Here is a 16706-nt window from a genome sequence, read left to right as displayed (position 1 = left end):
CCCGGGGCGGAGCACTCGTAAAACGCTCCTGACTTATGTGTGGGGTTTAATTCCATGAGACTTACGCCTTGGTCGTCGGGGCTTACGCCCCGGACATGCCCAACGCCCAGCGTACTGGGCTCGCCTAATAGAACTTTATGTAATTGTATGTAACTAACCTTGTAAATCCTCAAATTTTCTTAATAAATTGTTGACTATTTAAAGTTACTTTTTTCTTAATCATTAATCACTAAGTTGAGAGTATTTTATGTCATAATTAAAATAAAATTATTGCACGTTATCCACTAAGACTCTATGATAGTAAGTTTTAAATAAATCTTTCATTTAAAAGTATTTATTTATTAACTTTTCTTATGTCTTAATTATATAATAATCCAATATTTTTTTTATAACTATTTACCTAAATATTTTTTTCCATGTTTACGAGATACAATATTTATTAATTTAATAGCCTATTATTAGCTAGTAACTATTTACAAATAATTAGTTATCATGGTGAATTATGTGTCACTTTATTAACTTGTTGAAACTTAAAAAATAACTGATGCTAGAGAATCATATTTAAATTGTGAATTATGTTTTTATATGAATTCTCTTTCAAATAGAAAGCATATTAAATAAAAGGAGTATTTAAAAAAAATATAAATTATAATATCGAAATTCTTTCAAGATTTATTATTCCTTCATAGATACATATAAGATTTCCCATCAAATACATTACTTTTGATGTTTGAGTTATAACGACGTTGTAGCTAATTTGTATGATATATGTCATAGTTTTCATATTATTCATAGTTGAATTATAATTTATAAATATTTTAAATAGATTATTTGTTATAATTTTGTGATTCTATTGTAATTTTTATAATTATTTTTTATTTTATATTATCTTAAAATTCTTGAAATTAGTAAAATTTAAAGATCTATGGGACTTACGCCCCATGTCGTAGGGCTTACGCCTCGCCCCATCACAGGTAAAACGCCCGCCTCACGCCTCCACCTCTTAAAATATTGAGCTCGATACGAGGCCGGGCAAAAATTGACGGCTGAGCAAGACAATCACAAAGAAACACATGAGCAGCTCTTTCAATCGAGAGATAATTTAATTTACAATACAATAGCAGTCTGGAGAAACCAGCAGAAGGAATCAACAGCCTCACAAATTTACCATACGAAATCAGTAGCAGAACAAAGGGTGTCATCTTTTAACTCTTTGATTTTGAGTGCTTAACAAGCCAATCGATGACTGAGTCAATATTGGTGGAATTTTTGCATGATATCATATAACAGCATACCTCTCTGTCAGTTATAGATTTCAATCCCCTGCACAACAACCAATTGTTCTTTAAAGGAGTACATAGATAAAGAAATATATATATATATATATATAAGCCCTTCGTTTTATTTAATTACTTCATTTCCAATTTTAACATTCTAAGGGGAAAGATATGTACTTGGTAGGTAAATTTCCCAAATGTTACTCGAATTAACCCAAATGCAAACTAAGACCAAGCAAATTCATAAAAAATTTCTCTGCTTACATTTCATCAGTCAAAGCCTGCTTGGACAGGGCTCCAGGCTTGTCAATCTTGTTTCCCAATACCAGCAATGGAATACCACTCAATGATGGCTTGTTCAACAGGTCATGGAGTTCACTTTTGGAAATGCTAAGGTTATCATGATCAGCAGCATCAACAACATAACTGCAGAGAAGGAAAGTAAAGAAGTCACAAACATAATACTCAAGCCTAATAGATGGAAAAGAAATACTCAAGCCTGTAAGTATAAAATTGCATCTTCAGAAGTGTTTCAAATCCTTGAAAATTATGCAAAACCCCTCCTGAAGTCCATGATTAGCATTGTTCTTTTAGAGTTAAGAAATGGCTGAAAGCAAGGAATTCTACCAACCCAGGCTGTAAAATAGATCCATCAAAAGCCCGATAATCTGATCTACAGCTTTTCCTAAACAAATGATGGTCGGATGAAACTAAATTCAACCGAATACCAAAAGACCTCCAATCTACTATGTGTTGTCTCCTACAATTCTATGACTTACAAGAGTATTATGATACCATGCATAAGAATAAATCACTCATAAGTAGACAAGGTGAAGTGAATTAGCTGATAGAGGAAATCTGGAATATAATTGAATTCATTTACTTCTAAGTGCAGAAGTTCAGTGAGGTAAGTAAAGCAGCTTCAACTTAAAGCAACTGAATAAGCAAGAGAATAGATACATACACTATAGCTGAAACTGCACGACAGTATCTTTCCCACATACTACGGAATCTGGGTTGACCTCCGAGGTCCCACAATTTTATAGTGACATTACCTTTAGTCACTTTCCGCATGTTAAATCCCACCTGAATATCCAGTAATTCTCATAGTATTATCAAAGAATCTAGTAACATTGAAAGTGGTATCACATAATACTAAAAGATAGAATAGCTCCTTTAAGATGAAAACTTACAGTTGGTATCATATCTTCACTATATCCACCAGTCTAGAATGACACAAGTGGAGCAAAGTTAGTAAGTCATCACGTATATGGACATAAAAGGTTAACAACAGATGTAAATACTGGCACTAGAAAGGTTGTTAGTTATCTACTCACAGCTATAACATTTACAAGTGAAGTTTTCCCTGCATTTTGCAGCCCTATCAAAGAAAGCTCCATTTCCTGTTTAAAGAAGAGGCTGCAAAATGAAGACGTTCATAAGGAATCATAGAGGCGCTACACAAGTGTGAATGCAAAAAGAAACTCCAACAGTTTTATAATACTAGCCCAGCTTAGAATCAAGATGACAGTAAGTTTCCTTTGTCTAACTCTAAAGTGAATATTCAAATTGGAGTAACTGCACAAAAAATTTATACAAACACCAATAGCAAGCAAATAGTCTGTACACAGCACACTGTGTAAACTATTTATGCAATGAGGAAAGATGGATAAACAAAAGTAAAAGCAATAATTAGTCCACTGGTGGGGTTCATCAACCCAAGCCTCTTGAGCTTGATTGGACGTTCAAAGTTTCAAACATGTGATGGGACTCAAAGAAAACTCTCAACTTCCGAAATGTACTAAAGGAACAAAGGGCCACTGACAATTCTCTTGACAAATTGTTTCTATCTCTCAGTATCTAGACCTTTTTAAGACTAGAAAAAGATATCCCAACCATACGGAAATGTGACACAACATCTTGTACTAACAACTACACGTTGTGTTTCTAACAAGAGGCAGTCGCGATGACCAGGCAACAATCTGTCTACAGAAACAAACCTCAAGAAGTCACACACGTTGAGTAAGATAAGCCTAAATTCAAGAATCAGAACGTATGTAGAAAAATCTGCAAATATTGGTGAAGAATTACGATAATATTATCGAATCTGGAACATATATAAAATAAGACGACATGATGCCAAAAGAATAAAGTTTTTGTCAGAGAGATTGATTAAAAAAACGTAAAAAAGAGACAATCTAATGCATAGAAACACTACTTCCAGCTCGTAGGATATCTTTGGGGGGGTGCGGAAGACATGTTTCGCATGTCTTTGATGTTAGTGATAGAAATTTCTACGATACAACAGGCATATCCGTAAATGATCATTAAGAACAAAACTCACATCGGAACCTCAGCAAACCAAAGAGACTCCTTAATCTAAAATATAATTCACTAACAATTACAGCTCATCATGTAACAAGCAAAAAAGAAACTCATTAACCTAAAATGTGATTGATGGCAAATTTTGCTCATCCTGAAACAAAAACCAAAATAAAAATAAAAATCCACAGCTCATCTCATTCAATTCCAAATATGACCAAAACACATGGAGAACACAAGCATCGGCAATCATAATTGACGTTAAATTGATAACATACCAAAAAATCAAAATACACAATTATAAAAAAAACAAAGAAGAAGAACACAGCAACAACTATGTCTCGGTCTGAAGGGCGGCTATATGAATTTCTTCAACGGTCAAAACTTACAACCTAGAGCTCGCAAAATATTAATCAACTACAGACTCAATCTCTCAATTAGTTGAAATCGACTATATAAATTTTATTAATTCGTTCCACTTGATATGAAACATAAAAAGTACCTTCGAAGCCAATTGAGAAAAGCTTCCCACAGACCCATGGATTACGCGAAACGAGAGAGAGAGAGATAATATACAAATATAATCCCACTATAAACACCGATCTCTCACTCTCTCCCTCTGTGTATGTTTTGAATTGAGACTTTACCCTTCTCCTGGCTGCTGTTTATCGTACCTGCGTTCAAAAATTGATATTGATTGTGGTAGAAGAATACAAATTTTGATATAACATTTACCCCTTGAAGTCAAATGGAATTACGAAATAGTCACTGCTACATTTTGCTGTATGATGAGTACGTGGACCAATATGATGATATCATAAAGTTGTTATAAGAGCAAACACTCGCGGTAAAGTGTGCGTGAAGATCACGACCAATGAGATTTTAAATTGATTGGCGGAGGGTGCGATTTTGCAGATGATTATTGGACAGTGCATGGTCCGTGAACCTGTCGTCTCTTAGTGGACGCACGTTAATCCGACAAGTGACATCCACGCGTGTGCTTCTGATGTCCGGTTTTTATTGGTTATAAAAAACTGTACAATGTTCCCAACTTTATTTCTCTGATTTTGGAAGGAGTTTAATTTTGTGCACTAATTTGCGTGCTCTCTGTCTCTGATTTTTTTTAAATTCAAGACTCGGTACCTTTCAACCTTTACCCTATTTTTTATTATTTTCTCATTTTGGGATAACTTACTTCAATCATTTTTTCATTTTTTTTAAAACTTTTTTATATTCTTCTCTTTTCTATATTATATTATTATCTTTCATTTTAATTTATTTTTTAATTTTCATTAAACAAATTCCATCTTTTATTTTTATTAATTAGTAATTTCCATTAAAACAATTCCATAAAATTTTAAATAATATAATTTGTAAGCAATTATTATATATTAACTAATAATTCAAATAAAAGTAAAATTATTGCGATACATAGCTCCCTACTAAGTTATTATGTTATTTACCGTATTTTTAATTTTTATGTATTTTAATTTAATGTATTTTCAATTTTAATGTATTTTCATTTATTGTATTTTCAATCTTCACTTTTCAATTTTAGCAACATCTAATATTTTATATTCGGACCATTCATTTTTTAAGATAATTATATGTTTTTTGTACAATTATAACTTATAATAAAATTAACTTACAATTTTACATAAAAATAATAAATGCACGAAAATTAATTTATCAAAATTATAAACCAAAAGTTAAGATGTAAAATTGATATTATAAAGACATTACATAAACATAATTAGGTATATATAAAGAGATAAATTAAAATATTAAATAATAAAATAATAATAAAAAGTAATGAATAGTAATGGGGGAGATGAATAGTGTACCCCATATTTGAGGGAACATTATTCATCCCCCATTTTGGGGACAAAAATGGGGGAGGGTTGGAGCTAAATTATCCCAAAAATTGCCCCCATTACGGGGAATGAGGGTAAGGTTGGAGATGGCCTTAGTGGGTGTTTGGACATAGGAATTATATAAAATTCCAAAAAGAAAAGTGAAAAAAATTTTCAAGTGAAAATGATATTTGAAATTAGAGTTGTGTTTAGACATAAATATAATTTTGGGTTATTTTTTTAAGTTTTATGAGTGATCTGAATGAAAATTTTGAAAAATATTTTTTTGGAGTTTTTCAAATTTTTGAAAAATTTCAAAATTCATCTTCAAGTGAAAATTGGAAATTTTATGGCCAAACACTGATTTCGAAAAAAAAGTTAAAAATTTTCGAAAAAAGGGAAAAAAATTCTTATGTCCAAACGGACTCTTATAATATATTCCACATTTGACACATCCATTAAGGAAATATGAACTTCTAGTTAAAAAAAAATATTCACTACATTAACCTTAATTAATTGTTACCTTGACACATTAGAATATGTAAATAATGGCAAATTTTGAAAGAATAAAATTAATTCCTTTCTGATTATGTAAATCAACACTTATTTTAGACCAAAATAAAAAGGTAAAATGGTCACTTATTGCGAACCGGAGAGAGTAATATTTTTACCATTTTAATTTTTATCGGATGTTCTTGAAAGGACATAGTGCAACATTTTTATATTATTAGTTAATTTTACCTGTTATAATAAATTAGTTATTGTATTTATTATGTTACTACTTAATTTTTTAATAATTACCTTGTAAATGATCTAATCAATATAACCGTTTGTTGCACTCATTAGTGTATAAACTTAGTGGGCGTTTGGACATAAGAATTGTAAAGTTCCGAAAAAATAAATTTATTTTAATGTAAAAATGCTATTTGAATATTAAAAATGTCTTTGGACATGAATACGATTTGGAGTTGTTTTTGAATTTTTGTGAGTAATTTGAAGTGAAAATTTTGAAAAATAATTTTATGGAGTTTTTCAAATTTTCAAAATTCAACTTCAAGTGAAATTTAAAATTTTTATGGACAAACACCAATTTCGAAAAAAGTGAAAAAGTGAAAAAAAGTGAAAAAATTTTTATGGCGAAACGGGCGATTAAACTTTTCGCTGGTGTGATAACTGGTAGTGCGTTACACTTATATATAGCTTTGACAACCTCCAAGCTTTCTGCCGTCCACAAGATTTGGCAAAATTAAAATTACCAAACCGAAATAATTTTTTTTCGCTCTGTTTCAATATTTCGGTTTATGATATGATACTCGGTATAAATTTGAAATGTAAAAATAGCCAGATTTACAATTTGTCATTCAAAAATAGCCATAGTTTCAAAAGTAATCGAAATTTAGCCATTTTTTATGTAAAGATAATCTGAACGAAAACACGGAGTTCTAGTATAATATACCGGTCCAACATAACATACTGGAATTTTCGCGTGTTGGAGTTCCAGCATAATATGCTAGAAGTTCATACACAGATTCACCGATATCCAATATATTATGCTGGAACTTTCCGTTTGCAACAAAATAATGGCTATTTGATGTTTAGCATAAAGTACATATATTCATATGTATATCGCCTCATGTTTTACTTTTGTTTCGTGGATTTAGGATGTAAAATATGTTGATTTATATTAATCTGAGGTGTTTTTATGTGTAGGAATGATCCAGGAGCAATTGAGGGCGAATGTGCGAAATTAGAGCCAAAACGGACGAAAACAGGAAAAATGGAATTTCCAGCGCCATAGCCAGCGCCTAGCGCTACCTGTGGCGCCAGAAACAGTAGCTTCAATTTGGTAGCGCCATGGAGGGCGCCTGGCGCTGGGCTGGGCATTGGTGGTGTGAAATTTGTCCAACTTTGCTCGGGACAAGGTTATTTCGGTCCTAGACCTATCCAACACGTATAAAAGCAAGACTAAACATATTTTTGAGGGGAATACGCCACTTTGGAGAGATCTAACATATTTTGAAGGGGAGCTAACATAATTTGGAGGAGAATTCACGTGGAGGAACACACATCACGCTTGGAGGAGGCTTCTAACTAGTTTTTCTTCTATTCTCTTCCTTTAATTTCATAGTTTATTAGTTCTAGTATTGTGGGATGCTACATGAATGTTGTAATTTGAAGCTTGAATTGTTCTTGTTATTTTATCATATTGGTTTATTTATTCAATCTTTGCGCTTAATTATTTGATTGCTTGATCACCAATTGAATACTATCTACGAATCTAGGATTGAACTCGGGAGAGGGAATTCTAGATTGCATATAAGATTGAGTAGAGCAAGATCTTAACTCTGAGGGGGAGGGCGGCGAATTTGCGGTTAGGATAGGAATATACCTAAACTCTTTGCTTGGTTACTATATGGGAATTATAAATGCGTTCTTGTTAATCCTAATTCCATAGGAATATAGGCGTTAGGTTAGCTTGAATAGGCGAGTTGTACTTCGGGAGAAGGATACGAGCAATATTAACCCTGTCAATCAATAAACTAGATAAATTAATTAGACGATTTAAGTAGAAGACTCAATGGGATTGTTAGCTAACGCATAGCTCTAGAATATTCACTCACATTGAAATTGTCTTTAACCTTGTCGTTGTTTTCTTTAATCTCTTAATTTGTTACTCTAGATTAGTTTAGTTAAATATTCATACGTTAGGATTCGCTTGAATAGATTGATTATTTGGTTTAATTTAGTTGATAGTTAATCACAAGTCCCCGTGGGTACGATATCTGGACTTAAAATCCTATATTACTTGTCAACCACGTATATTTGCGTGTGCGTTTGGGAACAACACTATTTTTAATGACTTTGCAAATACTGGCTACTTTTTAATGACCAGTCCAAAAACTGGCTAGCCCGTGCTATTTTTTCTTATAAATTTTTATGCTCATGCAGTATACAATTTTCATTAAAAAGAAAACAAAATACCGAATTCCATATTGAAATACATGGTTATATACAAAATGACAAATATAAAAGACAGTCTAAATTCTAAACTAGTGACTTTGTAAATTTAGTGTCTTCAACTTAAACTTTAATATAAGCAGTTTGAATTTTATACAATAAGATTCGTATATTTTTTTTGTATTTGAACTTGCTTACAATAATGGTGTTCGAGTCATCTTGCATTCATCTTTACTTTCACAAATTTATGTACTTCTTCCATCCGAATTTCGAGAGTCAAATGAGTATTTCTTTGGCCGTAGTTATTTCATATGCCTTTAAATTTTAAATTATTAATTATTAATTAGTGTGATTTATACTACTTTTTAAGTAATTTCAAAAAATTTAAAGATTTTATGTCCAAATAGCGGTTAAAAGAACAAAAAAGCGAGTGATGAGTGTTCGAGTACTAAAAAGTTTGAATCTCGAAAAACGAAAAGTATCATACAAATTGGGACAGATGGAGTAATATTTTTAAAAAAAATTAAGGTTAACATAATATTTTTAAAATTATCATCATATTAGTTTTACCGCTAAACATCATAAAAAATAATTTCATACATTTGAATAGCTCAAATCTATTTTTATGTATAAAAAGAATAGCTACATAAAAGTTTTTTTCGGAATTTTCATGATGATACGATCTCATTTTTTACACTAAGTAGAATGTTAATTATTTCGTATATTTGAATAATTTAAATATATTTTGAAGTGGAAATTTTCTTGATCCACTTAGGACATTAATTTTTGAATTTTAAAGCAATATTCTAATGCCCTTAAGCTTGAACCGGACTTCCAATATTGACTGCTCCACCTCAGATTTTCTCTCTCTCTCTCTCCCCTAGATTTAAACCCAAGAATCTTCTGTTCATGGGTATCTTTAATCTTGATCAAAGATTGCTCTAATCATTTAGTTATTGCGTGATTTCCTTAGTATTAAACATGATAAGCGGAGATTGTTACCCTAAATTTAATTTGTTAAATGGCTACAAAATATTCGTTTGAAATTTGGTAGTTCATGACATCTGACTGCTAGTAATATTATGTCTGATGCTTTCCTATACCTTTTTTTTTTTCCAAGCAACGAACAAGAGTCTCATTTTTAGAATGAATATTAACGTTTTGGTTTAATTTGTTCTCTCTCTCTCTCTTTCTTTTCTGCTTGAGACTGAAAAATCAGTTTATGAATCACAATCACAAGTTTAGCTGGTAGAATATAACTTTGAAGAGTAATACCAAAATTACCGAACCCCACAAACCAAAACCGAAAAGCAGAAAACCAAACCATACCGAACTTATTTGGGTATGGTGTTGTCATAACATTTTGAAAACCCAAAACCGAAACACCCCGCCGGAATCTTTCAAAACCATACCAAACCGGCCAATGAACACCCCTAGATACAGACTGAAACTGCAGGTATGCAGATAAGGCTTGAGCATTTATGCTTTCAGGTAACCTTTTTCATCCATGTATGAGATCACTGTATCAGCCAAATCATTAGGTGAATCAAATAGCCCTCGGTTCTGATGTAAAACTATCTGCACAATGGAAAAAATACAAGACCCCATGTAAGTAACATGAGCTTTGAGGAGGATGGATTATATCCTCTTTAAGCAAGCATGACACAATCAAATGAATATCCAAAGATAGTTGAGACTAACACAACTCAGAGATTGGAGGATTGCAATTACTTGTATCAGTGATTTAGACGGACTGATCCTAAATTTGTTACAGTAGGTCAAATAATGTAGTTTGAAAATGCTGATAATCTGAAACAAGGAGACTGCAGAATCTAGGAAAACAATCAATCCCCTTATGTACAGCATGTTAAGCAAGAACAGACTTGACCTTACCTCGGACTTTAGGGGTGGCTCGTATGGATCATCAATACCGGTAAAACCTGCAAAGTACCAAGTGAAATGTTAGTATATAACGTGACGTTTTAGGTGAAATAAAAATCTAAAAAATAAAACCAGCAGAAAGATGAGATAAACAAAGAAGATGGGAAGGGGTGTAAACTTAGTGCATACAAGTGTTGCTCGTCGAACTTGTCCAAGGTTGGGCGGGTTGGTTGGTATTCAAGCCATCTAAAAGTTTGGTCTATATAGGCTATCTAGATAGCAAAATTTACCCACAAAAATGTGACAAAAAATAGAAAAGAAATTGTCGGTTTGATTTCACATTTCTCTCTATAAAGATTGGGAACTCATTGCAAAGAAGATTGCTTATATAAGCAATGTGAGAGCACCTTCTGAAGTTAGAACTACTCTACAACAATATAACTTCTGAGAATATTTCTTTGTAGTAAGTTTCTAGTATGGCTTTCTAGTGTTTGTACCTGGATAGCTAGTTATATTTGACTAAGTAAGTTTCTAATATGTTTTTCTAGTGTTTGTACCTGGATAGCTAGTTATGTTTGACTAAGCTATGGATTTGTAACTGATTACTGGTGATTAATGAAAATTTTTAATTACCCAAAAAAATATTGATTGTAGTTTGACTTGGTAATTAGATAAATTATAAGAAAAACAAACCCATAAAAAAATGGTTGAGTTGGTCGGGTTGGAAATGACCCGTTGTTTAGGGTAAATTAACCCACACTAACTTTGGGCATATTGCCTCATGACTTCATTAAAATTTGATCCAATTTGCCCATTTAACATCCCTAAAGAAGAGTATCTTCTGCCTGCAGCAACAGGGCCGAAAATGTTCAAGCCAGGCAACTTGATATTGAGGAAAGCAGATCATCAGAACTGCCTGTTGATAACTTCGGAATTTCAACTGACCACCCTCATCCATCAACATTGTAATAAAGCTTTCTGATATAACATGCTAACTCACAAAAACAAAGAAAAGAGAGATCAAGAAAACAGACAATACCTTTTATCTTCCCCGCTCGAGCAAGTTTGTACAATCCCTTAGGATCCCTTGCCTCACATACATGCAGAGGAACATCCATGAAGACCTAAAAAAGTTATCCAACTCAATCAGCTAATAATATGTGCCAAGCAGCAACGGCTCAGTGGAGAAGCTAATCCTTTGAGAACCATTTCCCATCACAAACCTCAATGAAATCCCCTTCTGCCAGTAAAGCGCGACAGGCATCTCGCTCCTTCCTGTAGGGAGAAATCAAACTGGCAATGCAAATAACTCCAGCATCCGCAAAAAGCTTTGCCACCTCCCCTATTTATAAGCATTTGGATTGTTAGGTTTCCAGGAGAATAAATGAGAGGGCTTCTGGAAATATTTGCAAAGCAAAGACCAAAAAAGAAGCCAACCTATACGTCTTATATTTTCTGCTCGATCTTCTGCTCTGAAACTAAGATCACGATTCAGGCCATGGCGAACATTATCACCATCAAGGATGTAGGTGAGTTTTCCTCTAGCATGTAAGCCACGACCTAGAGCACATGCCAAAGTGCTCTTCCCTGAAATCAAGTTGAATGTATAAAAAAGTTGGTGTGTGTGTGAGTGTGTGTGTGAGAGAGAGAGAGAGCTCATAGACTGAAGGCCTTAGAAAAGAAATTGGAAATAAGAGGAGCGAAGAGGACAGCAGTACCTGATTCTAAATAATATGTAGTATCTTGAAAAAAAACTAATCAACGTTAAGAGAAGAAATAACTATTCATACTAAAATGTTCTGCCACAATCATTCTTAGGTGCTCCAAATCAAGGCAAACTCATAGAGTATCTTGCAATAGCGTGTCGACTAATATGTTCATGTCAGTTTAGCAGTATAATTGACACTGCATTTGAAAATGAAATCAAGTGCAATGTTTGAGGCTGACAGAGTAGACAAAGCCTTTTCCAGTATATTACTCTACCTCCAGGTTCCCCTGATGAATAGTGTCAAACTAATGACGACTGTGCTTCTTAACCAGTATTTGGTGTTCATACTTCATCGAGCAGACCTACTAATAGGACTCAAAGATAAAGGTAATGCTGCAAGTACACTCAAGATTATCTTATCGTTTCTTAATATCATAGTTCAATGAACTCAACTTGATATAATAACCAATCTGCTAAAAGAAAAGTGTAAAGTAAAGGCCTTATTCTGATTTGGATTTTTGGCTATTCTGCTTTTGGTAGGATTGATGTCATCTTTTCTGAAGGAAGATTGAATCCCATAAATCATACAAAAGGCATCTAGCTTTACAAGAAGAGTATTTAATTAAAACTTTCATACTTCATAGGGTAGTTTCCTATTGCCCTATAAAAGCACAAATTTGGCAAAGGCTGCTAGCACCGAGTTGTTCTCCTTCGATAGTCGTAATAAGTAATCATGTGATGTGAAAACCATTTAAGTAACTGTTGCTATTGTGCATTATTGAGCAAAGATATGCATGCAAAGCCCGAGTTCTAATCAGAACAGTACCCAAAAATTTAGGAAATGGTTGTAATACATGATAGAAACAACATATGGCAAGAGAGTAACAGAAAGAGAGAGAAGAGAGAAAAAGATTGAGAGCTAATATGAGGCTTTTGGCATTTTAAACTAACCTGAACCACTGAGGCCAGTTATCCATATAACACAACCCCGTTGCTGAAGCAACTCCTCCCTGTCACATTTCTCTACAGTACATTTGTGCCAGACAATGTTTGTCGAATTCCCAATTGTAGACATTTGAGGTATACTGTCACCTAGTTAGATGACTGTCAGATTAGTAACTAAATTTTCGTGAAGCCAAAATTACATCCACTAGAAATAAGAACTAAGAAGTCATAATAGGATGTAAATAAAGACGGACTAATCCCTCGTCCTTTTTCATGTACACTCAGAAATAAGCCACGACTTAGGGAAAAAAGAAATTATTACATCCACTAGAAATAAGAACTAAGAAGTCATAATTCGTTGAAAAATTATACTGTGCAAATAGGGCAAAAACGATTTTTTGGTTATATATACATAAGAGAGATCTAGTGAAGTGGCAAACGGGGTTCAAAAATTGCTACTTTAAAATCCTCTAGTATAAATTCGTGGCTGCAGTCAGATAAAATATAAATTAATTAGAAGCACTGACTTAGATTAAAACTGTGGCCTAAAATACAAGGAAGTCACAAGTTCACAACAAGCAAAAGTCTACTTTGTTACAACAGCAAATGACAATAATGAGTCCAGGAGTCAACTTTTCACATTGATTTAGCATAATATAAAACAACACAGCAATCTAAACTACCACAAAAATGTGCATTTGAATTCTAAGTTTCAGTATTTCCTTACTAAGCAAAATTATTAAGCATAAAAAAGTAAGGAAACAAATCGAGAGGAAGAAAATAAAAACAAAAAAAAGAAAGAAAAAGAGGCCTACCAGAAAAGCCATGGCAATCATTTATACGCATATCGTCATTGGAATCACATCCTGTTCGATAAACATTTTCAGCTTTTCCGTTGACATGAGCCTTTCTAGAAGCTTCGATCGCACTTAAAGGCGCTACGAAGCTCGTTTTGACCTCGGTACCGAAAATGCTGAAGCCGAACGATTTACCTCTGCAATTACATGCCGGTAGCTTTTGAAACCCTAACTTTCCCGACGATGGCTCCGGGAGATCAAATTCCGGCGAAGTTCGATAAATCGATGAACATTTTCCAATTGTAGTCATTTTGAATCGCAATGACCGACCTATCATTTCTTTGCAATAATAAACAACAAGATGTACACTTATGAAAACAATAAATACAGTAAAAAAATTATTGAGTAAACATGAAGATAAGGAATTTTTTTTATTAATTAGCCCATATGTACAGAGACGTGAGAGGGAGGCGTGGGGAAATGAAAATGTAAGTTGGTGGCGTTAGAAATGCGTCGAGACGGCGAGAATCACGGCGGTTTATGGTGGTGGTGGTGATTTATGGTGGCGGTGAATGGTGGCGATCCATTTCCATTTATATGTCGTAAACAGGTTTGGTTTCTGGGCAAAGCAGGAAATGGTGATAGAGGATCTCCCTTTAAAATGTGGAATTAAGGTTGAAAGGTACCGGATATACAACGCCATACATGTACATGGCACGAGGTACGCGTTTATATAGAATTTAAAAGTTTTGTTTGACCAACTTTTAAGCCAATCCAAATCGGCTCTTAATATTTGAAACGAGCGATCACGAAGTTCAACATGTATAAACTCATATTATAAAGTTTAAACGAATAAATCTTAACTTCGTTCGTTAAATAATTTTTATACAACGAATAAGAGGGTGTTTGAATTGACAAATCAACTTTTAAGTTCTTTTTAATTTTTTTTAGTGTTTGACAAAGTTAAAAAAATATTTAAAATAAATTAAAAATTACTTAAAACAAGCCAAAAGTAATAAGCGGGCAACTCCAACTTATTATTTTTTTGGCTTAAAAGTTATTTTTACAAAAAAGTTGACTATTTTAAAGTCAATCCAAACAGAGTCTAAATCACTAAATTTCATTTAAATATAATAGAAATAATATAATATTCACTATTTTGTCTTTTCTTTCTTTCAAAATAACATTTTTCTAGAGTTCATTATTCAAGTGGTCACTCCATTATTCGAAATTACCTAATAAAAATGTTTTTTTTTTGTTTGAGACACCGCTTTGGTGAGCAGCCTTTATCACTATACTAGCAATTCGTATCTAAATTTATATCATGATTTAATGGTTTTTGTAATGATCCAATCGGTCGTTTTGAGCATTTGCACGTTGCTCGGTAGTTTGAGGGCATGAGTAGTTTCGTATGATATATTATGACTTGTATGAATCGTCGGTTTTGGTTTTTAGATTATCCGGAAGTGATTTGGAGGAATGAATTTCATGATTGAAGCTTTAAGTTGGAAGAGTTAACCAAGTTTGACTTTTGTATATTTGACCCCGAAACGGAGTTTTGATGGTTTTGTTAGGTCCGAATGGTAATTTTGGGGTTTTGGTTAAGGATTCGACCTTTATCATTTGAAATTATTTTCTTAGGCTTTATTTGATGTTCATGAGTTGTTTTTGGCTAGTTTCGAGCTATCCAGAGGTCGGTACGCGCGGGATGGCATTCTTGGAGTATCGTTCGGCTTGCTCCACATTAGATTTGGCTTGTTCGAGGTAATTAACACTTCTAAACTCGGTGCTGAGTGTATGAAACCCCGAATTACGTGTTATGGGATTGAAGTTGAGGTGATGTGCATGCTAGGTGAGGGGCATGTGGGCGTGCACCGTATAAATGGCGATTTAGTCGATTCCATGGAACTCTGTAGCTATCTTATCTGAATAATTGTACTGTACTCTATGTGTTAGAGCACTTGAGCTGTGATTTATGCTAGTAAACATGTTTTGGCTATATGCTAGTACCATTAGAACCCACAGTGATTCTTCCTTGCTATTGAGTTATTTGTTTAATTGCAGTTATTTACTAAGTCGCATTTATCATTACATGTCATATCTCAGTCTCTGTTATTGTATAATGTCACATTTCATATCATTGATTTGGATTGCTTAGCACGAATGTTGTGAGCTTGAGAGACGGGAGAGATTGATAACTGAGTGAGACCGAGGTCCTGTTTGTGAGCTTATTGATACTATAACACGTTAGTTGTCCGTACGGATCTAGATATCGATACTATAGCACGTGAGTTGTCCGTGCAGCACGTAAGTTGTTTGTGAGGATCCAAATATTGATACTATAGCACGTGAGTTATCCGTGGAGCATGTGAGTTGTTCGTACAGATTCAGATATTGATACTATAGCACGTGAATAGTCCGTGCAGCACGTGAGTTGATATTGATACTATGACACGTGAGTTGTTCGTGCGAATCCAGATATTAATGTTATAGCACGTGAGTTGTCTGTGCACCATGTGAGTTATCCGTGTAGATCCAGTTATTAATACTATAGCACGTGAATTGTCCGTGCGAATCCAGATATTACTACTATAGCACGTGAGTTGTCCGTACGGATCCAGATATTGATACTATATCACGTGAGTTGTCCATAGAACACGTGAGTTATCCGTACAGATTATAACGCTTGGGCTAAAGGAGCCCCTCCCGAATCTGTACACCCCTAGTGAGCACAGTGGCTAACAGTTATTATGTTTGGTTGGATTTGCCCTGTACAATACTGAGTGACCGAGTGTGTCGAGTGATTGATCATGATGAGTGGAAAGTGTGAGACAGTGAGGTTGAGTGCTCTGAGAGTGTGGGTACATGAGTTCTTCACTGAGATACATTACATTTGACATGCGTACTTGAGCTACATGCATAGAGATGCATTTCCTTCTGCTACATGATTTTGGTGACATCCATA

The 16706-nt window shown here is 33.7% G+C and overlaps 2 protein-coding genes across 2 annotated transcripts; both read right to left on the bottom strand.

Moving 5' to 3' along the window:
• Positions 1 to 1059: 1059 nt before the first annotated feature.
• Positions 1060 to 4280, bottom strand: LOC104234484 (ADP-ribosylation factor-like protein 8a). The gene is made up of 6 exons (XM_070168229.1): positions 4102 to 4280; positions 2615 to 2696; positions 2471 to 2503; positions 2242 to 2363; positions 1542 to 1703; positions 1060 to 1323 (listed from the first exon to the last, which is right to left on the bottom strand). Exons 1-6 carry the CDS (start codon positions 4137 to 4139, stop codon positions 1206 to 1208), a joined length of 555 nt encoding a protein of 184 aa, XP_070024330.1. The 5' UTR covers positions 4140 to 4280; the 3' UTR covers positions 1060 to 1205.
• Positions 4281 to 9629: 5349 nt separating this feature from the next.
• LOC104234483 (adenylyl-sulfate kinase 3-like) lies at positions 9630 to 14404 on the bottom strand. Its single transcript, XM_009788044.2, has 7 exons — positions 13760 to 14404; positions 12951 to 13091; positions 11729 to 11878; positions 11515 to 11633; positions 11331 to 11415; positions 10304 to 10350; positions 9630 to 9988 (listed from the first exon to the last, which is right to left on the bottom strand). Exons 1-7 carry the CDS (start codon positions 14076 to 14078, stop codon positions 9890 to 9892), a joined length of 960 nt encoding a protein of 319 aa, XP_009786346.1. The 5' UTR covers positions 14079 to 14404; the 3' UTR covers positions 9630 to 9889.
• Positions 14405 to 16706: the final 2302 nt, after the last annotated feature.

This window comes from Nicotiana sylvestris, chromosome 2, assembly GCF_000393655.2.
Source record: "Nicotiana sylvestris chromosome 2, ASM39365v2, whole genome shotgun sequence".
Classification (NCBI taxonomy): Eukaryota; Viridiplantae; Streptophyta; class Magnoliopsida; order Solanales; family Solanaceae; genus Nicotiana; species Nicotiana sylvestris.
The sequence above is the reverse complement of the archived record's forward strand: the minus strand, read 5'-3'. Positions and strand labels throughout refer to the sequence as shown.